Consider the following 22,033-nt stretch of genomic DNA (forward strand, 5'->3'; position numbering starts at 1 on the left):
GTCCTCAATTTTCTGTTCCAATATTTTTACCCATGCCTCTGCAGGTAGTGAATTGTTCATGCACAAGTTACTTCAGACAATGTTATGTTATGTTGAATTGATAGGAAAGGTATTTGTATTACACTTTAATCTTATAATCTTGGAGCACTTTTGGTGAGAAATGTGTCAGTATTTCTTTGTTTTTTGTTGTTGTCTGGTTTTTGCTGTCCTATAAGAGGTCAGCTTTCATTGTGAATGTATATGTGTATATTAGATTCATCACATGTTTCCCCAACATTGTGGTCAGTCAGCAGGTTGGATGCCATTGCTCGTTTTGCTTTCGTTACATTTAAATTTTCTTCTGAAGATTTTTCATCACTTCTTTCGCTTTTTCTTTTTTTCATACTCTTTATTTGAGAAAACAAGCCGAAGAAGGATGCAGCCAAGAAACTGGCTGTAATATCACGGTTACACTCTTTTCTTTCCTTTTTAATCTTTTTTGACCTCACTTGTTGCTGTTCTTTTTTGAGTCTTACATGATTTTTTTGTTTGTTTGTTTTGTTAGTTGTGAAATTGGTCTTTGTGTTTTATTGGAGTCACCATTTGTGTCATGGTCCTCACTGATTCCTCTCATTGGCATAATTTACAAATTCTGAGGCAGTATTTGCTGATCATGGTAAGGTTTTCTGGATACATTTTGAATGAAGTTGTTTTCTCTTAGCTGTGAAGGTGTCAGCTCCTCCTTCAGCTAATGTGCTGGAATCTGAAAGGCAGGAAGCCAAAGGAACGGTGGAAGGTATGGAAGGAACATGGCAATACGTCGGTTTGACTTCAGCTTTATGTGCTCTGTCTATCTTGACAATGGCCTTTGTGTTGTCATGTGCAGGCTGTCCCTGAGTTGGGCCTGCACCTTGTTGCGTATACGTGTCCCTGTGGCGTTTAGCAAATATTTTTGTTTGGGGATTGCTTCCGGTGTACCAAATGCTGGATCAGTCTGATAATGGGCTTGTATCTGAATTTTCATGTCAGTCTTTCCTCTGTGTGTTTGCAATATGTGTAAAAAATAGAAGGACGAAGAAATAAGAATCCTTTGTTTTCGTGTCAGCTGCGTCCATAGCATGATGATAGTTTGATAATGTTGGAGTTTGCTGGGTGGAGTTTCTGTCTGCACAGCTGACTTGTGTGCAGCATGGGTCTCTGTTGTTTACATAATGTTTGTGTGGTTTAAGAAGATTGAGGATTATTCAGGCTGTGCTCAGGTGTCAATATCGAATGCTGTTTGTCTGCCAGTGTCTCTGGTTGCTGCCTTTGCACTTTATGTAGCATTTAATTCGATTTCCATGTGATATTTTCAGCCAAGACCCTTGAAGTTTCATCCATTGCTGCTAAAGACAAACTCAACAGGCAGGAGATATATGAAACAGTAGAAGGTAATTTGTGGATTATTGGCTTTGTTTATTTTCATAGTCCATGTGCATTTGTAATGTATCCGTTTCTGCAATGCAGTACTTCGTAAAAATGAAACTAAAATTGCAAAACTGTCTGGGTCTTGGATGCGGACTGATGATACAAGAAAGAAACTTATTGGCCCATGATCTGTTTTACATTGTGTCATGGTCCTCGCTGATTCCTCTCATTTGATATAATTTACAAATTCTGAGCCATTTTGTATGGCAACATTTACTCAACGTGGCAAAAGTTTCTGGATTGATTATGTTACATTTTGAATGAAGTTGTTTTCTCTTAGCTGCAAAGGTGTCAGCTCCTCCTTCAGCTCCTCCTTCAGCTAATGTGCTGGAATCTGAAAGGCAGGAAGCCAAAGGAACGGTGGAAGGTATGGAAGAAACATGGCAATACGTCGGTTTGACTTCAGCTTTATGTGCTCTGTCTATCTTGACAATGGCCTTTGTGTTGTCATGTGCAGGCTGTCCCTGAGTTGGGCCTGCACCTTGTTGCTCATACGTGTACCTGTGTATTGTTTCTCCCCCATTTAGCAGATGTTTTAGTTTGTGGTTTGGTTCCAATGTATCAAATGCTGCATCTGTCTTATAGTGTGATTGAATCTGAATTGTTACGACAGTCTTCCCGACTGTGTTTTTGCAATATGTGTAAAAAATAGAAAGACGAAGAAATAAGAATCCTTTGTATTCGTGTCAGCTGCGTCCATAGCATGATGATAGTTTGATAATGTTGGAGTTTGCTGGGTGGAGTTTCTGTCTGCACAGCTGACTTGTGTGCAGCATGGGTCTCTGTTGTTTACATTATGTTTGTGTGGTTTGAGAAGATTGAGGATTATTCAGGCTGTGCTCAGGTGTCAATATCGAATGCTGTTTGTCTGCCAGTGTCTCTGGTTGCTGCCTTTGCACTTTATGTAGCATTTCATTCTATATCCATGTGATATTTTCAGCCAAGACCCTTGAAGTTTCATCCATTGCTGCTAAAGACAAACTCAACAGGCAGGAGATATATGAAAAAGTAGAAGGTAATTTGTAGACTTGTTTGTTTTCATAGTCCATGTGCAATGTGCATTTGTAATTTATCTGTGTCTGCAATGTAGTACTTTGTAAAAATGAAGTTAAATTTGCAAAACTGTCTGGTTCTTGGATGCGGACTGATGATACAAGAAAGACACTTATTGGCCCATGATCTGTTTTACATTGTGTCATGGTCCTCGCTGATTCCTCTCATTTGATATAATTTACAAATTCTGAGCCATTTTGTATGGCAACATTTACTCAACGTGGTAAAAGTTTCTGGATTGATTATGTTACATTTTGAATGAAGTTGTTTTCTCTTAGCTGTGAAGGTGTCAGCTCCTCCTTCAGCTAATGTGCTGGAATCTGAAAAGCAGGAAACCAAAGGAACGGTGGAAGGTATGGAAGAAACATGGCAATACGTCGGTTTGACTTTGACAGCTTTATGTGCTCTGTCTATCTTGACAATGGCCTCTGTGTTGTCATGTGCAGGCTGTCCCTGAGTTGGGCCTGCACCTTGTTGCTTATACGTGTACCTGTGGCGTTTAGCAGATGTTTTAGTTTGTGGTTTGCTTCCGGTGTACCAAATTATCAGTCTGATAATGGAATTGTATCTGAATTTTCATGTCAGTCTTTCCCACTGTGTGTTTGCGTTATGTGTAAAAAATAGAAGAACGAAGAAATAAGAACCCTTTGTTTTCGTGTCAGCTGCGTCCATAGCATGATGATAGTTTGATAATGTTGTTTGCTGGGTGGAGTTTCTGTCTGCACAGCTGACTTGTGTGCAGCATGGGCCACTGTTGTTTACATAATGTTTGTGTGGTTTGAGAAGATTGAGGATTATTCAGGCTGTGCTCAGGTGTCAATATCGAATGCCGTTTGTCTGCCAGTGTCCGTGGTTGCTGCACTTTATGTAGCATTTCATTCTATTTCCATGTGATATTTTCAGCCAAGACCCTTGAAGTTTCATCCATTGCTGCTAAAGACAAACTCAACAGGCAGGAGATATATGAAACAGTAGAAGGTAATTTGTGGATTATTGGCTTTGTTTGTTTTCATAGTACATGTGCATTTGTAATTAATCCGTGTCTGCAATGCAGTACTTTGTAAAAAAAAAATGAAGCTAAAATTGCTAAACTGGCTGAGTCATGGATGCTGATGATACAAGACAGAAACCTATTGGCTCATGATCTGTCTTAAATTGTGTCTCGTTGCTTGACAGATTGGTTACATATGGTTACCATACCTATATTTTTTATGACTCAGTACCAGCAAAAGCCAGAGCTGGAGGCATAATTTATTTGAGTTGTCTGTCCATCCATGCGTCCCATGATCTTTGTGGACAATATCTCAGTAACACCTCAACTGAACTTCAGATTTGGCACAAACATTCACTGATTCAGTTTTTGCTGTCAACGGTTAAAGGTCACATTGACCTCACAAAACACAGTTTTGTCCTTGTGAATGCAATATCGCAAGAACACAAAAACTGTTTTCCTGGGTGCGTAAAACTGTGAGTAATTCTAGTTTTAACATACAATGTGCAATTACATGTGCCTGCTGATAAATGTGGCTGCATTTCCTCTGTTAAATGACGTTTGTCTTTGTCGTTTTGGGTGCTTGTGTTTCTATTGTCTCAAGAAACATTTCAGTCAAGGCACATGTGGATTTTTTCGGCCTTTGGGTAACTGTGGTGCATGGAGGCTAGATACATGTTTTTTTTTTCATCTGGTGCTTTTCTGACCTTTAAAATTAATTGATTGTAACATTGAGTTATTACATGCAGAAATATTGTGTATTTCATAGCGGTCACTCTGCAAACCACTGGACAGACTCCTGACCACCACCTCCTCAAACAGGAGACTCAGAGAGATTCACAACAGCTGAAAGTGGGAGGTGAAGGTAATGAGGCACATATTTGCACGGCTTTTGACTGTGATGTCTATCAGCGTTGATGTTTGGTATGATTTCAGGTTTGAAGAAATACACAATTTAGAATTGGCAATTACAGGGACAGTTGGCAGCTCAGTTTGGCTTAACGATCTGTGCAGCTTGTTGTGTTACTTGTTTGAATGTTTGAAAAGTATAAAGAAGGTTGTGATTTTTTATTAGCTCTATGTTGCTATTATGTAAATTCCATTTTGTTGCAAACACTGTTTTTTGTTTAGTTTTTTTAATACCTTGTTACTGCAGGTCTGTGTTGACTATGGATCATATTGATGTTATGTGTTTATGGCGCTGGCCTGGTATGGATTAGTGCTCTATGTTGGACAATCTATGAGAGAGCACTGCAGCTTTAGTTGTTTTTTGTTTTGTTTTTTGCTTGTAGCTTTATTGATTTTGATTGCTTTCCACTCTTACTTTAGTGGTAGACAATGAGCGTGTGTGCTACTGTCTCTGGTTAACAGTTGTCTTCGGGTTACAGCACTCATCTATGTAAGATTTTGAGTTCAATGCCATGTTTTGTCTTAGCTAAGAAGATTCATCCTGGAATATCTGTCAAACAAGACACCCAGAAAAAGGAGACCAAGGGGCCAGGAGAAGGTATGCAAGGATTTGAACTCTGTCTTGGCTTCCTTGCTTTCTCATTGTTTCCTGCCACATCCCTCTTGCTTTGTGTTGCCAAATACAGGTGTTCTTGGACTGTGGATGCTCTCTACTTTCTATTGTGTATTGAGCTTGTCATTTGGTCGGCTGTAGCTTATGTACGTTGCTCTGATGGGTTGGTAATGAACGAAAATAACTGAGAGTAAAATCAGTTTTTAAAGTCTGGTTTTCAGAATGTCAAAATGTGAATATAGAGAAGGTGGTATACTGTTTTGATTTTTGGCTGCTGCTATGTACTTTGTCCTTTGTCCACTGCAGTCTGTTATCTGGTGTTTGAGAAAATGATCTTGGTCATGGCACTGTCTATTCCTTTTTCACATGTTGCATGACAATTTTGTCACTGCCATCGTTCTGTTGCTCTATATAAGGATGTCAATATCTCGGAAATTGTAGCTTTGAAGTCTGCGTGGCACATTGCTTTTGATTTGTAGCATTGTTCGCTCTGTTGGTACAGATTTATGTAAGTTGAAGTAAAATCTATATTATAATATGTCTATAAATAACTTCAGTTGCAGCAGATGAGTCACCAGTTTCAGCAGTGACCTCCAAAGTTGAACCTGAGAAGCAGGACTCCAAACAGACAGTTAAAGGTATGTGGTAGTTTTAGAAAGACACTCCAAGAGTACACTTGTAATGAGTGTGAATGGGGGTCTTTAGAGCTTTTTTTTTGTATGCTGGGATTTTGCCAAACACATGCTGTGAGAGCATATGCTACACATCCAGACTGTTAAGATTTGACAATGTTGTGTCTTGAGGGATTTGTCAACAATTTGGCTCATTTGTTCTCTTGGCTGATGAGTTGGAAATAGCGTGTTGGCAGTCAATCAGTAGCTCGCTGTCGATTTCACTGTTGGTGGTGTTTTTTTTGTTGTTGCCAGTATTATTGTTGCCTCTGTGGTGTGATGTGTTCACCACATCAGATAGGATCTATTTGCATTGATTACACCTGCAGTGTTTCAAAGTCTTGGTGTTTGAGAAGTGACCTTAAAGGTCTCTATGTGGGCTGTGTATGCTGTATATTTATTCTCGCTTATTGTTGATTTTATATTGATTTGTGAATATCTTATTTGTTGTATCCTGGATCCTTATCCCCAGAGAGGAATAATTAAGAGTTGAGTTTGACAGATTTGATAAACCCTTAGATGCCCATCTGTTTGGATGGGAGCAGGGATTATTGGCTGTGCCTCTGTATTTTGTGGATGTTCTGTTTGAATCTACATGTTAAAACACTCATACATTTTTCTTTTTTTCCTTTTCTATTTTTGCTGTACTGCTTTTTATCAAAAAAATTAGCTTGATCAGGTAAGTTAAAATGGATCATATTTTATACACAGCATACTGTAGTTTATGTAGCATTTGGCATCCAATCTGAAAGCCTCTGAGTTTTAACAGGTACACATCAACACCTTGTTTTATGTATTCAATCCTCAGCTCTTCCGGTCATAGTCACTCGAGAGCTAGAGAACCAGCAGGCTGAGGAAGGAGGCAGTGTTACTCTGCATTGTGAGCTTTCTAAACCTGGACTTGTTGTCGAATGGAAGAAAGGAACTCAAGTCCTGAGTTTTGGAGAAAAATACCAGATGAAACAAACAGGGTTCAGTCATGAACTCCACATTTGTGATTTGGCACCTGGAGACACAGGAAACTACTCGTGCTGTTCAGAGGACACAATAAGCTCGGCCTGTCTTTCAGTAAATGGTAGGATGGAGACCATGTCGTCATCTCATACGTCTGTCTTGAAGTCTTTCATTTCATTTGTTGACTCATTCTTCTCTATTTCACTGTATTTCTTCATCACAAATCTTGAACTTGCACTGTAGATACGAATCAGAATCTTTTTTCTCACCCATTAGCTGCCCCAGTCGTATTCATAAAAAAGCTGGAAAGCCTGACAGCTGATGAGGGTGACAGTGTCACCCTACAGTGTGAGCTCTCTAAACCTGGTGTTCCTCTGGAGTGGAGGAAAGGAGAACTTGGTCTTTGTCCTTGTGCCAAGTATGAAATTAGAGAGACAGGAGAACTTGCCACACTAATAATCCATAATGTGGAACCGGAGGACTCTGGGAGTTACACATGTGACACTGGTGACCATCAAACCACCGCACAACTAACTGTCAAGGGTATGCCTGATAGAGACTGCTGTTTGCAGTTAAGACACTTGAGTTGCCTGTTTAAAAGACTTGGACAATAGACTGAGTCATTATTGAGGGGCCCTCTTATACTAGACATGAATTACTGGATAGGACCTGACATTTTTATTACTGCAAATACATTGTATTTCACAAAATATGCAGTATAAGATACTAGAAGCTATGACCTCAATTATGTTAGTTGTTGATACGTTATGAAAACCAAAAACATAGGAGGCCTAGTACAGTAAATTTGGGATTTGACTTGCCTTTAGGTCTTGAAACTAAGAGACAAAGCTGCCATTTACTTTTGACCTCAAATGTAGTTTTATCTGTTCTTTGTTGTCCTAATTTCTTTTTCCTCATTTCCTTAATTTCCTACCTCTGTAGCTCAGCCTGTCCTTTTCAAAACCCAGCTGCAAAACCTTGAAATACAGGCAGGGGAAATTGGTAGTCTTCGCTGTGAGACCACAAAACCAGGTGCCAATGTGATCTGGAGGTGTGGTGACCGTATGCTTCAATCCAGCAGCAAGTATCAACTGAAACAGGAAGGAACTGTAGTCGAGCTTGTCATCTATAAACTGCAGGCAGCCGACTCAGGAGAATATTCCTGTGATACAGGCAGCCAAAGGACTTCAGCTGTCCTCACTGTGCAGGGTACGGTCTGATTCTTTACAACTGTCCTTTTCTCACATTCTCTGGACTCACAACTTTCTGAGTGTCCTTCATCACTCCACTCACACTCTCGTTGATTGTCTTCTCACAAAGCCACACTTGAGTGTGAAGGGCATCATCCTTTCATGTGGAAACCCTGTGTGGGGTGTTTTTGATTGAAGAATGATTTCTCATCCCCAGTGTGTTCTTGTTTTGCTCTCCACCATTTTCAAAAGCACTTGTAATTATCCACACAAACACTTTTTGGTTGAGCTTGCTTACTGATCTCACCATCTCATAATTTGTGCCCATTTCTGATCTTTCTTCACAAAAATTAACACACTCTTCTCTGTTTCTCTTGACCTAGTACTGCTTATAATAACAGTTTAACATAAATCTTCACAGCTTTTATCACACTTCGATCACAAGCTTTACAATTTCTGCAATATCTCTGTCAAGATATTCGCAAGAAGTGTCTAACTATTCTGCTGAAATGTATTTGCCAAACAGAGGTCAACGTTACCATCCTAAAATTCTTGGAAAGCTGCATGGTGTATGAAGGTGAAGACGTCCACTTTCAGTGTCTGGTTTCTCATGAGGAGGCACCTCTGGCCCAGTGGAAACTCCAGGATGTCCCACTACAGAATAATGAAATGAATTTAATCAGGACTGAGGGTCGAGTACACAGCCTCACCCTCAGAGGTGTCACCACAGCTGATTCAGGGACAGTCACTTTCACAGTGGGAAATCACACATCAACTGCTTCTCTAACAGTAAGAGGTAAGAAAAATGTTCCACACTTTACTTCTCAAGACAAGAAACTGCTGCCTCTGCAGTGACATTTGGACTTGTCCAGTTAATTTGTTCTCTGTCATCTTTCTTGTTGGACACCTACTTTCTATCATTATTAAAACCATCCTACAAAGCATCCCAACTCTCGGGATGCTTGTGATTTCCTAAAGGTCTGTCTTTCACTTTCTGTTGACTTTCATCTCACTTTCTTGTTCATACGAGATGTAGATGCATGACCATTCATTGAATTTAAACTCACAATGTTTCCCTTTTCCATTTAAACCTATTGAAATTACATATTGGTCATGCTGATCAATATGTTTCTTGTATCATATGCATTACACTTGAATTACTTTATTTTACTATACACTTCAGATAACTTAAAAAAACTTAAACTCAATTAGTTGCATCCTTCTATTTCTCTTATTTTTCCATGGCCCCCCGACAAAACCAAATGTACTTCCATAACTTTTGGTGTCAATTAAGTGTCTTAAAATGATAACTGCGCAGTAATATTTTTCTTTTTTCTTTATATTTTCTCTGATTTTTTAATTCAGGCTATTAGTGGCTATTAAAATACGTTCAAGTGCGCCAAGAATGGGTTAACTAGTGTTTTTTTTTAATGTGTTGTTTTCCGCTTCTCAATTGTACAGTTATTGAAATTGTGAGTATAAATAATGACTTCTGAGTGTTCTGATGTGTTTTGTAGCGGTCATGTGTGCCTTAGAAAATTAGAGATAAATTATCCTAATCAATAATGGTGTTTCTAACAGCTGCACCAGTGTTATTCAAGAAGGACCTGGAAAGTCAAGAGGTCACCGAAGGAGGCAAAGCCACCCTGTCCTGTGAGACATCGAGCCCTGACTGCAAGGTTACCTGGTGGAAGGGCTCAACTGTGCTCACCGATGGGGAGAAGTACACAATGGAGCAGAGAGCTACCACTCACACTCTGGTCATACACAAGCTGACAGTGGAGGATAGTGGAGAGTATAGCAGTGACACAGGCACCAAGAAAAGCACTGCCACCCTGAAAGTGAAAGGTAACAGCGCATTCATCTCATCTATCTTTAGTCTCCACGCATCTTCATCCTTCCTGAAGTTCATTTAACATCCATCCACTCCATTCCCAAGACCTGGATCATGTCCTGTACTCAGCTTTTTATTCTCTTGGTTTTCACAGTTTAGGGGTTTTCATAGTTCTGGAATGAAATTTGAGTTTTAGTTATAAATGATCTTATGTTGACGCCATCTTTTCTGCACTGTAACGAGGTTGGAGTTTTTACAATTAAGTTAGGTATTCAGGAAATATTACATTTTTGGTTTCATTTTAGATATCATTTATTTGAAATAAATTGATAAAATCAAATGCTAGTGAAATCAGTTGTCTTAAGAAATGGCACATGGTATAGTACTACATCCATGACCCTCAGCTCAAACTTGAGAATTGAGGAATTAAGGAGGGAAACAATTGGATTCCTGATGATGAATAAGCGTCTCATAGTGATGCCTTCTGGAAGCTTTGCTGAAGTCTAATCACTGACCATCATCCCATTCACCCTCAGAGCGTGTGCGCATCATCCGAGAACTCTGCGATCTTACGGTGACAACTGGGCAGGACGCTGTCTTTGAGGTTGAGCTGTCACATTCAGGTGTGGTAAATGGAGAATGGTGGCTTGGAGACAACCTCCTCCAGAATAATGATCTGAATCAAATGAGCAGCCACGGGAAAGTGCACCGATTGGTCCTGAAGATGGTAACCACAGACGAATCAGGAGACGTTGCCTTTGTAGTGGGAGAAGAGAAGAGTGTTGTGTGTCTGGTGGTGGAGGAGAAACCCAAAGGTAAAGGAGAAGACATGGTTTTCTTCCGATTTTTTCTCACATCCATCTCCATCGACTACTAAACAGCTTTGTCTCAGCTAATCTTTGCATTTATTTTATAGGGTATGCTATTAAAAGAAATTCTCCCAACATACCGTACTAACACAAATATCATAACTAAAGCAGGTAAACCACTTAATTTAGTCAGTTAGTTAGTTAAAGATGGAATGTTTTAACTACTTACCTAATCAAATGACTCTGGATATACCTCTGAGAGTATGCAATAAGTAGTGCATGCATTTATGTATTAATGTACATAGTTTATGCCAGGGCTGTAAAGAAAAGAGAAAGACTGCATTTAATTGCTACTGCTATTAAATTTAGTTTGGGGTTTCCCGTTTTTACAGTGCTAATATTAGAAAAGCCGCAAAACACCGTGGCAGTCGAGAATCAAACTGTCACTCTGGCCTGCACCATCTCTGACCCGAAGGCCACCGTCACCTGGTCCAGAGACAATGTGGCCATCCAAGCGGGCCTTAAGTATGACCTGCGGAAGACGGGAGCATTCCATGAGCTTCGTATCCACAACGTGCTACCTGGGGATTCAGGAACATACACCTGTGACACTGGAGATGCAAAGTGTGATGTCACCTTGACTGTGGAAGGTAAAGAATGAAACCACTTCTAAAAAAAAAAGAGGCTTTTTCCATTTGATCAAATTGAAGACTCAACCAAAATAGGATTGAAATGGACAACTGAAATATTCTTGGACCTCCACTTCAGTCAACCATACACCCAGTCTGGCATCTCATCACATCTTAATTCCCTCTGAGATGCTCATCATTTCAACTATCTGATGCCAGACGTTTTCATCTCAACATCTGATGCAATTCTCCCATTTTAAATTCTCACCAGGTGCTCCAGTGTTCTTCCAGAAAGAGCTAAAGAACGAGGACGCAATAGAGGGTGATGATGTCACCCTGCGCTGCGAGCTGTCTAAGCCAGGTGTTCGTGTTGAGTGGCGGAAAGGAGGCATGGTCCTCCAAGCCGGTAAAAAGTATGAGATGAGGCAGGAAAGGTGCATTCGAGAGCTGTGTATACGCAACCTGGAACCTGAAGACAGTGGCTACTACACCTGTGATGCAGGAGACCAGCTCACTACAGCTTCTTTGGCAGTGCAAGGTAGCCTCCCTTCAATACTGATGCGTTTGTTCTGGATTGTACTTTTTTTTGTCTTGATGTCATGTTGCTTTCTCATTCAAGTGAGTACAATGCAAACATTGAGTAAGGCTCAATGTGTACATATTTGTATTTTTTTACTCAACAGCGAAAGAAGTCTTCATTGTTTCTGGTCTTAAGACCATCGACGTCTTTGTTGGGGAATGGGCAACCTTCTCCTGTCAGCTGTCTGGTAGGGCACCTGGAAAGGTGCAGTGGTGGCTGGATGGCACCTTGCTGGAGAACAGCCCCTCTAGTGAGATAGGGCTGAGTCAGGGCCACATCCACACACTCACCTTAAAGAACCTGGCCACAGATGACTCTGGCACTGTCACGTTCAAAGCTGGAAGTTTAACAGCAACTGCCAAGCTCTTAGTCAAAGGTATTATGTCACAAAAATAACCACTAGAGACTGTGATAAAAGCAGCATCTCGGTTTAGACCCTGCAGCATTTTACGCCTACCATTTGAAGTTTTAACACAATAATTAGTTCTTTTGAACTGGAGGCTAAAATTGTCTGTTTTCTACTTAATGATAAAAGTATACTTTTTTTTTTTTTTTAAGTTTAGATATTCCTATATATGAGTAAATATTCAATAAATTATTATTGTTTTCTGCAGGGTTGCATAAAAAAAGTCTAGGTTCATAAAATAGAGTAATAGTTGACATTTGATATTTCAGTGCTTCATCATGCATGAGCAGCATTGTTTCTCACGTCATTGATAATATTCACAATAATAACAACAGTAGCAGTAGAATCCTTCGCCATCTGCTTTGATAAAGCCAAAATGTACAGCTGGGTGCAGCACCACAGAAAAGTTTTATCAGAGTAGAGCAGAGAAACATCTAAACCAAAACAGAACTTTTTGGCTAAATGTGCCAGTGATCAGAAATGATCAGCCATTCCTTTTAAAGGTGCTATTTGTAAATTTTGCTATTGCTGTATTAGCAGTTAGCAGCAACAGCTGTTTAGTAATTGAAAATGGAAGAAAAATTCTGCATCAAGCTTCTTTCCTTTACACGTCAAGAGCTGCTTCCTGCAGTGGAAAGCAACCCCCTTGTTTCGCTTCTATATGTTGCTCTTCATTTTTTTCTGCTGAATTGGCTTACCAGCTAGCTCCGGCCAGTTGGACTGTTTCGTCACTTTCCGATACCAAGTCACTGTGCAGTCTGCCCCAAAGAAGTAGTGATGCTTGTATTTTAACCTCCTGTCCTGGAAACACAATGATGACTAAAGCTTTTGGTAAGACAGGTTACTAAACAGCTGTTCGTGCTGATGCTGGCTATATAATTATTGCAAAACTTTAACAATAGCTCCTAAAGCAAAAACCTGTTATTTTGACTCAGAGTTGTCTCCCGGAGTGGAAGCCAGGAGACAGGCTTTTGTAGTCTTTACAACCTGCTGTATTTTGGGCTGCTGAAATGATAATATGATAATCACGATTATGTTTCTCACTTTTCAGATCACAATAATTTTTTCAGTATTATAAATCAGCTCAAAATAAGGTGACCCTTTTTTGTCTTTAAAAATAAACAGAACTGCAAAATTCCTAGAAGAATATATACTTCAACATTGCCCATCCACAGTCAGTGGTTTTACCCACAATATACAATATATACCATCCACACAACAATTGTACTCGGTTGGTTACATAAACTGCTTCTCAGTAGTCAACTGTTCATAGTGCCTTTTAAGTATTTGGTGTTTGTGGTTTCTTTGCATTGGTCATGTTCCTTGAGTAATAATAATAAACTCTATTTATATAGCACCTTTGTTAATGAAGTTATAAAGTGTTGAGTGCTAGGTAGAACTCCCTCTGAACATTGACCACAGCAAAACTTTACACACCAACACAACTGATCAACAGTGAAGCTCTATACAACAACTCATGTATCTCGCCTGACAAACACCTTGACTTTATTTCTCTAGTCCTTATTGTTACCACCAGCAGTTTACCTAACAACTTGATCAGTCTTTATTGTTCAGACTAGCATTCTTTGTGGCGAAGGAGGGTGTTTCTATTTGTCCACTGATGCCCAATGTTTCATGTCTCATCCTCCAACATCTTGCTGCTGTTTCTTTTTTTGACCCATATGGCCCTTTATGATTTAGGCCTGATTGAAGATTGATTAAGCTCTGCTCATCTCAGTGAAAACACTACTCTGTGTTCTGACTGCTGTTGCAGGTATAGCCAAGTCATATAGATGCTATCATACTCTGGCGTGCATCTGCATCTGCGACTGTCTTTGGGAAGGAGACACCAGCTAACAGAAGAATGCTGGAAATTATTTAGGAATCCTATTTTTGTTGTTCTAAGCCAGGCACTCTTGAGGTGTCAAATCTTAAAAGCATTATCGTGATTATTATATGAGAAACTGTTCAGCCCCAATTGAATCCCTTGGAAATGTTAATAGTCAGTGATTGTTATTTGCCGATTGGAGTCAGCGAATAACACACAGAAGACTTGGTTTTGGTCATGTTTTATCCAAGTTGTATTGTAACCTCTGTGGTGAACAACTGAAAAAAGACGAAAAATGTTGTGCCAGTAAAGTGCTGCTCCACCCACCCATGCAGGCCTGCTGTTGATTACTCATGTTCCAGCTCTACTGCTCCATCCAACCCTGCCCTTAACCTTCAAGCACTAAAACCCCATACGCCAACCTTGAGCTTGACATTTCTGTCCACTCATCATACTCTTCCCTACCATTACCCGCCAGCTCCCCTTGTGACCGTTACCCTGAACCTTGACAGTTGGGCTTTTTGACCCCCTGGATGCTGACTAAGGACAATATAGTGGTCACAGTGGACATTAAAATATACATTAAGATACTGTACCACAGCACATACAATTTCTATTGGATATTCCATCAAAACAATGTTAGTGACAACGTGAACATTATCTCAATAAGCTATCGGGGGTTATAAAGTCTGCATGTCATTCGGCATGTCCTGCACATATCCGTTTATCTCATGGTCAAGGCCTGACCCTATGACCCCTGACCCCATCCTCAGATCCCACAGTTGAAGTGGTGAGCGAGATGGAAGACCTTCGGGTGGTCGAAAACCAACCGGCTGAGTTCATCTGCCAGTACTCACGGCCAGTCAAGGCTCAGTGGAGGAAAGACGGGCAGCCAGTGCAGCCTGATGGCCAAAGGGTGGTAGTGGAGCAGGACTGGAATGTGGCTCGCTTGTACATTAGCTGTGTGTCTGCTGAGGACAGGGGCACATACTCCTGTGAGGCACAAGGGACCTGTGTGGTTGCCTCACTTCATGTGGAAGGTGAGATCCCCTCCACATGGAAAGACCACCATCCTTTAGGCAATCTCCTCTGCTCCCTCAAACTTCACAATTGTTTGGCCAAATATATAATGACCCTTTGCTGATCAGTTTGTGCCATTTGTTGGCAAAATCCCATATGATTTGAAATTCCAAACATTACAGTTTTCCTAAAATCTTTTTTGAGTTTGCTCTCTCTCTCTCTTTCTTCATTTTCCACTTGTCTTCTACAGGCAAGCCCGTTAACATTGTCCAGGGACTGGAGAACATGGAAACCTTTGATGGAGGTGAAGCACTGTTTGAATGTGCCCTCTCTCGTCCTGAGAACAAAGATTGCTGCTGGCTTCTTGATGGCAAACCAGTGAAGGAATCCCCTAATGCTGAGGTTGTTTCATTTGAGAGTGGTCTTCGTCATCTGCTCCTGCTGAAAGAGCTACGTGTTAAAGACAGTTGCACAGTGACCTTCAAAGCTGGCACAGCATCCACATCAGCCCAACTCTCTGTTAAGGGTAAGTCACCCAGATAAATTCTTTTAAACGTTGAATCATGCATTCTTGTGTATTTATGTGCTGTATACATATCATCATAACTGTAATTGCTGCCTTTTATATTTGACTGTGTTTACTTCTGTCATAAGGATGGCAGCTGGACATTGTAAAGGGTCTAGAAGACACAGTGGCTGCAGTGGGAGAGAAGGTGGAGTTTTGTGTTCAGCTGACTGAGCCTGTCCCTGTGGCAGAAATAGCTTGGTATGCTAATGGAGTTGAGCTGAAGCCCAGCGATCTCTGGGCTATGCGGGCCGACGGCTGTTCTTATCGCCTTGTGCTGAGACAGGCACCGCTTTTGCCCCAGCAGGAAATTACATTTGCTGCTAGAGATGCTCTCTCTGTGGCCAAGCTCTCCATCATCAGTAAGTGTCTGATAAGCAGCACTGGGAACAAACTGTTTTAAGACTTTTGTAATCTTTCCTTATTGCAATGGTTTTTATCTTTTATCTTTTCCCATGATAATATTGAATTAAAGGTACTTATTGTAGGGTCTAAAAGTCTGAGGCCCTGTATTGATCTGGCATTGACATCTATCTCGGGTGAATAAGTCCAATTAAAGATGTTGCTCGCTGGTCACTGGTCACATGTCGAAGGCTGGGATGCATTCAAGGACTAGCTACTTAACTAGAGGTGTCCTTGTGTTTGGATCACCAAGATGCCTGTTAGAGCCAGATCTGAACAGGGCCTGAGACCACATTCCCTTTTGAGTGCCAGCATAGGTTAGGTTAGCGTTGTTGTATCTTAACAACAACTTAATCTGTATTCATAATAATTGTTTTTTCCTCCCTACAGCTGCGCCTGATCCTCCAGAGGACCCAGAGGTCCTCAGTAAGACTAAACAGTCTGTCACCCTCTCTTGGTTCACTCCACTACATGATGGAGGGAGCACCATTCTGGGATATAGGGTGGAGATGCGACTGGTAGACAGTGCCCTCTGGCTTCCATGTCACTCTGAACCTGTGTGTAACACAGAGTTTGTGGTTGAAAATCTTGTCCCAGGGGGTGGCTACAGATTTAGGGTGGCAGCCATCAACAGAGCTGGGACTGGAGAGCCCGTTGAGCTGCCTCACACTGTGCAGCTTGGTGAGTGGACATTGTTCATTGTCTGCTAAGGGTGTTTGCCAGAATATCTTGCTTACCATTGCTCAATTAGCTACTAGTATTTATATTTATACTTTTTTGGTTTTATAGTTTATAGTTTAGTATGTGTGTAGTAGATTTTTTTATTTTTAGTGTGACGTACGGCATTCTTCCAAATGATATGATTATAGCAGAGTGGAGAATTAGAGCTAGAGTCCTCTACGCTACTATATTATGGGTGTTTGTTTTCTCTTTATCACACAGAGGCACCTATGCAGCCAATCATTATCCCAGGTAAGACAGTGTGTTTGGTGTGTGGGTTTCTTTTGTCTTTACCCTTCAAGTCCTTCTGTAGTGAAACACCTCTTCACTCTTATCCCTCTCAAACGCCTGAAGCCTACAAATGTCTTGTCATACAAAGTCGGAAGAAGCACAGTTTTAATAGCTCTAACACCAGTCCGTGTGTTTTGCTGTGTGAATACCAACGTAACATTATAAGACGTTTATCAAAGTGGCAATGAAAACTGCATTTTGGTTGTACGTACAGAGGCAAAACAGGCAGACACAGAGGAACTGGGGCAGCCCAGACTGCCTCCAGAAGCTGCTGATGAAGGTGACGTCCATGAGCTCTGGGAGGCTTCAGCTAAAAAGCGGCGCATGAGCCGCGAGCCCACTTTGGACTCCATCACTGAAGAGGAGGATGGTAAAAACAAAAAAGGAGAGAAGTCCTCAGAGAAAGCGGAAGTAAAATCAGGAGAGAAGGAGGTGGCCACTGTGTCTAAGGAGTCAAACCTGTGCATCAGCTCTGAGGATCAATCTTTATCAGGCGGGCAGACACTTGTGTCCTACCTCAAGAAGAGCAGTACATCTACTATCACCACAGCCAGTGAGACAGAGACAATGACCACTGAGAGGTTCTTTGCACATTTCCAGATGGCAGAGCAGAAAACTGAAGTAAAAGCAACCACAACTCAGCAGACAGAAGAGACTAACACAATGGAGATCAGTAAAGAGGATGAGCCTGAGCTCCGAGACGCTGCTGTTAAGATTCAAGCTGCCTTCAAGGGCTACAAGGCCCGCAAGGACATGCGTCCTGTCTTCAAAGATGTCTTCAAAGACCAAACCAAAGAACCTAGTGGCACCATACATCTGGAATGTGTGGCAGAAGGTAAACCTGATAAGGTGCGTTGGCTGAAGGACGGAGAACTGCTGGCAGATGGCAAACACCATCATATTGATATCTACAATGATGGTACTTGCTCACTGGTCATCACTGCCATCACCACAAAGGATACTGGGGTTTACACTTGCGAGGTCACCAACAAGTTTGGAGTTACCTCTCACAGTGGTAAGGTGACAGTAGGCACGGTGAGAGAATCATCTGGGCGACGGCCGCTGACAGTGGGCTACAGCGCCGACAGCGAACCTGAGAGCTCGTCAGGTAGTGAGATGGATGAGTCACTGAGGCAGGCAAGCAGACGTCTACGGCGCCTGTTGCGCACACGTCTCCCACCAGATGTTGCAGAAGAAGCATTTGTCAGTGCAGATGAAGGAGACCTGCCCCCCCCTGATCCTCACTCTTACCGTGAGGATGACACTTACATTTACATCCGCTTTGAGTCACGGACAGAGGCTGAAGTCGCCTCGAAGAGGTTCCAGGAGATGTTTACAGTCCATGGGGTTCCTGTAGAGACCGCTATCCTGGAGGCGGGGCTTCACAAAGTGGAGCTCCGAATTAGGAAGATGGGCTACATACAAGACGGCACACAGACCCCCACACAGGATAGACAACCTCCTGCTCTCGTGACTGGTTCTCCAGGTAAGAAACACATCAGTGTGGTTGTGCTCACTTGATAATCATTATACACTTTTTTATGTACTCTCCACATAATCAATAAATAGCTTACTAAATAACCAGTATCATACAGTTTGTGGACAATTTAAAGTGTAATTATTACTTTCAATTTGCTCTTATTACCCAGCTGCCCCAGTATTCTTGACAGAGCTGCAAAGCCAAGACGTTCCAGATGGTTATCCAGTCAGCTTTGACTGTGTTGTGATTGGCAAGCCCCCTCCAACTGTGCGTTGGTTTAAGGATGGCAAATTGCTGGAGGAGAATGACCATTACATGATCAATGAAGACCTGGAAGGCTGTCACCAACTTATCATTACCACTGTGCTGCCCACTGATATGGGTGTCTATCGCTGCACAGCTGAGAATAGTAGTGGAATTGCTGCCACTAAGGCTGAACTCAGAGTTGACAGTAAGAGAGTCTACATTTCATGCACAAACACACACACATGTTTACATGAGTAATGAGTTCATGAGTGGAATAATTACTCAACTGCACTCCTGAATGCAAACAACAAAGGAGGATGTGTGAGAAACAGAATAAGAAAGACATCCCGTTTATTTTGACTTTCTTTCTGTGCAATCATTTTACAAGCAAATACAGCTGAAATCACATGTCTTAAACCTATGTGTTTATTTTGTCAGACAACATTGTGGTGATAAAATTAGGGTTTTAGCAGTGTAGAGCTGCAGCTTGGAAATGCCTTGGAAGTTATCTTGTAGTCTTAACGGGCTGCATTTTTGTCACCATGTCTGTGGTCATTGTTTAATGTTGTATATTAATTCTTTCCTTCAGTGTCTTGCAGCTCAGATTATGACACCGCAGCTGATGCTACTGAGACATCTTCTTATATTAGTGCCAGGGGATACATGTCCAGGTAAATTCAATATGAACTGTTCTCATGGTGCTGAAAAAGATAAAGTATAGATAAGGTTATTTTAGAGTACTCAGTTGTTGAGATTGATTATTCTGCTGTCCTCACGCAGGGAAACTGAGACTTTCGAGTCTGTGGCTGAAGATGATCAGCTACCACAAGTTGTAGAGGACCTACATGATGTTCATGTTACTCCAGGTTCACCTTTTGCTAAAATGCAACTGAAAGTAAAGGGTAAGTTAATTAGCAGAGATCAATAATCAAGTCATAAAAGACAAGAAAATTACAGCTAATTGTAAAGGTTGTATTTAGTCAACTTAACTTAACAAAACTGCCAATGATTAAAGTACAGTAATATTTCTGAAATATCTATTGTCTTCTAGGCTTCCCCAAACCCAGAGTGTACTGGTTCAAAGATGGCCACCCTCTGCGGCCCTCGGAGAGGATTCTGTTACTAACTGACAGAGATGTTCACAGCCTGGAGATTCTGAAGGTCAAGAAAGACGATATGGGAGAGTACTCTGCTTATATCAGCAATGCAGCTGGGTCTGCCTACTCCTCCGCCCGCCTGATAGTTCTGCGTATGTATGCAAATACCTGAAAGGATTACTTCAAAAAGAGCATTAGATACTGTATTTTATTTTGTAATTACTTTGAGCTTAGAAATTGCTTTTGAGATGTTTACAGACAGTAACGTGTATTTTGCAACAGGCCCAGGGGAGATTATGCCACAAGATAAGAGAGGTAATTTAAAATTCATCTTACACATTTGGTACAGGTATTTTAGTAGATACAATGATAGATTATATCTGACTGTTTTTGTTTTACGCTATATTCTCAAAGACCCCAAGGAACCCCTTGTGCCACCACGTTTCCTCGAAAGGTTCAGCAACAGAAAGGTGAAACAAGGAGCAAGCATCACTCTGTCAGTCAGAGTAGAAGGTGTGTTCATGTCATGTTTCATCTTAATGTGAAAAACAACAATTTCATAAATTCCCACATTATCTGTCATCCAGCATGTATTCCAAGTTCTCCATACCCACCTTTACAGGGTCTCCCACTCCCATGGTCTCCTGGCTAAAGGAGGAATCACTGGAAGAGGTTCTGTGGATCAAGCCTGACACCAAGGGATACAAAATAGCAAGCTCCGGACGCCAGCACAGCCTCATCTTGATGGATGTTGGCACAGAGTACACTGGTGCCTACACCTGTATTGCTACAAATAGAGCAGGACAGTCCATCTGCACTGCCCACCTCGAGGTGGATGACAGTAAGGAAAACAAAATCTGAGAAGTTTATGTAGAAATTATATGAGATTGACCATGAGAATACGTTTGAACTAGAAGACCTTCATTAGAGGGCAAACCTCCTATTGCCTTAGAATTTATCATTTATCCTCAATATTTGATAATGACTGTTTGTGTTTCTCTCCCCTTTCCCTAGCACCACAACCAAAGAAAGAGACCAAACCCACAGAGTAAGTTTTCTTTGAGAGTCAAAGGGAAATTGCACATACAAAGGGCATATACAAATGCAAATATCTGGAAGTAAATTGTACCATTTAATTCTTAGGGTTCTTGGGATTACAATTAGTCCTCCAGAAGATGAGGCTGGCACTGGAAAAGGTGAGATTAATGATAATTATATAGCAATGATTTATAATACTAAACATTTAAAATATGTATGGTGTTCATTCCTCTTTGCTGTCCACCTACCCTCTGTTCTCCACCACAAGAGGGTAAAATGCCATATCTGGGTGAAGTAGGTACAGAGGAGTTCCTCATGAAGCTCACCTCCCAGATCACTGAAATGGTATCAGCGAAATTCACCCAGGGTAAGTCTGTTGTTCACCTTTTTGTCTATGCAATAAAAAATCTATCTGACCATCAGATTCTAATTTGACAGAAACCCAAGTCACAATTTACAGCACTAGAGAAATACTGAGCAATTTTACAGTATGTCCAAGAGGTCCATAAAGGGAATAAGATGGATTTACCACAAGAAAAATTATGAGGTCATAGTAGGAGTAGAGAGGTCATTTTGGACAGAATATGGACAGATGGACATGTTTCACCATCAGAGGTTAACTACAAACCTGTGGGACTTACGCTGTGTGTAGAAGGTAAACAAAACACTAATTCACTAATGACAAGAAAAGGGGATGAAATAGAGTCAAAAACGGTTTTATTCAGTGTGAAATCATTAATTATTTTGTCATTAGACATGCAGCAAGCTAACAGACCAGATAACATACTGTGAGAGATAAAAATAAAAAAGTTCCTAAGTTCACATCAGTATAATATAGGTTTTCATTCCAGCCAAACACTGCACCAGGTGATTTCACTGGGAGGAGAAGGAGGAGTCGTTCAGCCAGAGGGAAAGCCTATCTCTTAAATCACCTAGTTTTAACTGTGGTTGGAATAAAAACCTGCTAATTTTCTAGCATTTTGCTAGACTATACTGAGTGAAAATCTTAATATTGCATATAAAACATGCAAGCTACTATGAATGGCTTGGCTAATGTGTAAGATTGCAAAAATAACCCTTAGTATTTTCTTATATGCCTGTCAGGTTTGGTTGAATTCAGTGAATTCACTCTGATTATGCAAGAATTGTGGAAGTGGTGTTTAATCTGAGTGTTTTAACTTTTCAATTCTTGAATTCGAATTCATTTTCCAGTAGATCTGGACTTGATACCAAACTTGACAGATACTTATCCCTGCTTTTC

The 22,033-nt window shown here is 41.0% G+C and overlaps 1 protein-coding gene across 1 annotated transcript in view; it reads left to right on the top strand.

The window, feature by feature from the left end:
- obscnb (obscurin, cytoskeletal calmodulin and titin-interacting RhoGEF b) overlaps nt 1-22,033 on the top strand; it is a 57,049-nt gene that overhangs the window by 26,759 nt on the left and 8,257 nt on the right. The window contains exons 43-76 of the mRNA XM_085805639.1: nt 701-775; nt 1,335-1,409; nt 1,727-1,813; nt 2,387-2,461; nt 2,778-2,852; nt 3,403-3,477; nt 4,260-4,355; nt 4,926-4,997; nt 5,570-5,650; nt 6,492-6,758; nt 6,914-7,180; nt 7,580-7,846; nt 8,354-8,623; nt 9,409-9,675; nt 10,198-10,476; nt 10,863-11,120; nt 11,371-11,637; nt 11,783-12,055; nt 14,687-14,953; nt 15,184-15,459; nt 15,588-15,860; nt 16,291-16,581; nt 16,843-16,872; nt 17,126-18,397; nt 18,561-18,842; nt 19,227-19,308; nt 19,418-19,539; nt 19,689-19,886; nt 20,017-20,049; nt 20,149-20,247; nt 20,357-20,575; nt 20,749-20,782; nt 20,878-20,930; nt 21,041-21,139. Coding sequence (XP_085661765.1) covers nt 701-775; nt 1,335-1,409; nt 1,727-1,813; nt 2,387-2,461; nt 2,778-2,852; nt 3,403-3,477; nt 4,260-4,355; nt 4,926-4,997; nt 5,570-5,650; nt 6,492-6,758; nt 6,914-7,180; nt 7,580-7,846; nt 8,354-8,623; nt 9,409-9,675; nt 10,198-10,476; nt 10,863-11,120; nt 11,371-11,637; nt 11,783-12,055; nt 14,687-14,953; nt 15,184-15,459; nt 15,588-15,860; nt 16,291-16,581; nt 16,843-16,872; nt 17,126-18,397; nt 18,561-18,842; nt 19,227-19,308; nt 19,418-19,539; nt 19,689-19,886; nt 20,017-20,049; nt 20,149-20,247; nt 20,357-20,575; nt 20,749-20,782; nt 20,878-20,930; nt 21,041-21,139 — 6,756 coding nt within the window. The remainder of the gene's footprint in view (nt 1-700; nt 776-1,334; nt 1,410-1,726; nt 1,814-2,386; nt 2,462-2,777; nt 2,853-3,402; nt 3,478-4,259; nt 4,356-4,925; nt 4,998-5,569; nt 5,651-6,491; nt 6,759-6,913; nt 7,181-7,579; nt 7,847-8,353; nt 8,624-9,408; nt 9,676-10,197; nt 10,477-10,862; nt 11,121-11,370; nt 11,638-11,782; nt 12,056-14,686; nt 14,954-15,183; nt 15,460-15,587; nt 15,861-16,290; nt 16,582-16,842; nt 16,873-17,125; nt 18,398-18,560; nt 18,843-19,226; nt 19,309-19,417; nt 19,540-19,688; nt 19,887-20,016; nt 20,050-20,148; nt 20,248-20,356; nt 20,576-20,748; nt 20,783-20,877; nt 20,931-21,040; nt 21,140-22,033) is intronic.

This window comes from Trachurus japonicus, chromosome 17, assembly GCF_045865225.1.
Source record: "Trachurus japonicus isolate A0001 chromosome 17, Traja_1.0".
Taxonomy (NCBI): domain Eukaryota; kingdom Metazoa; phylum Chordata; class Actinopteri; order Carangiformes; family Carangidae; genus Trachurus; species Trachurus japonicus.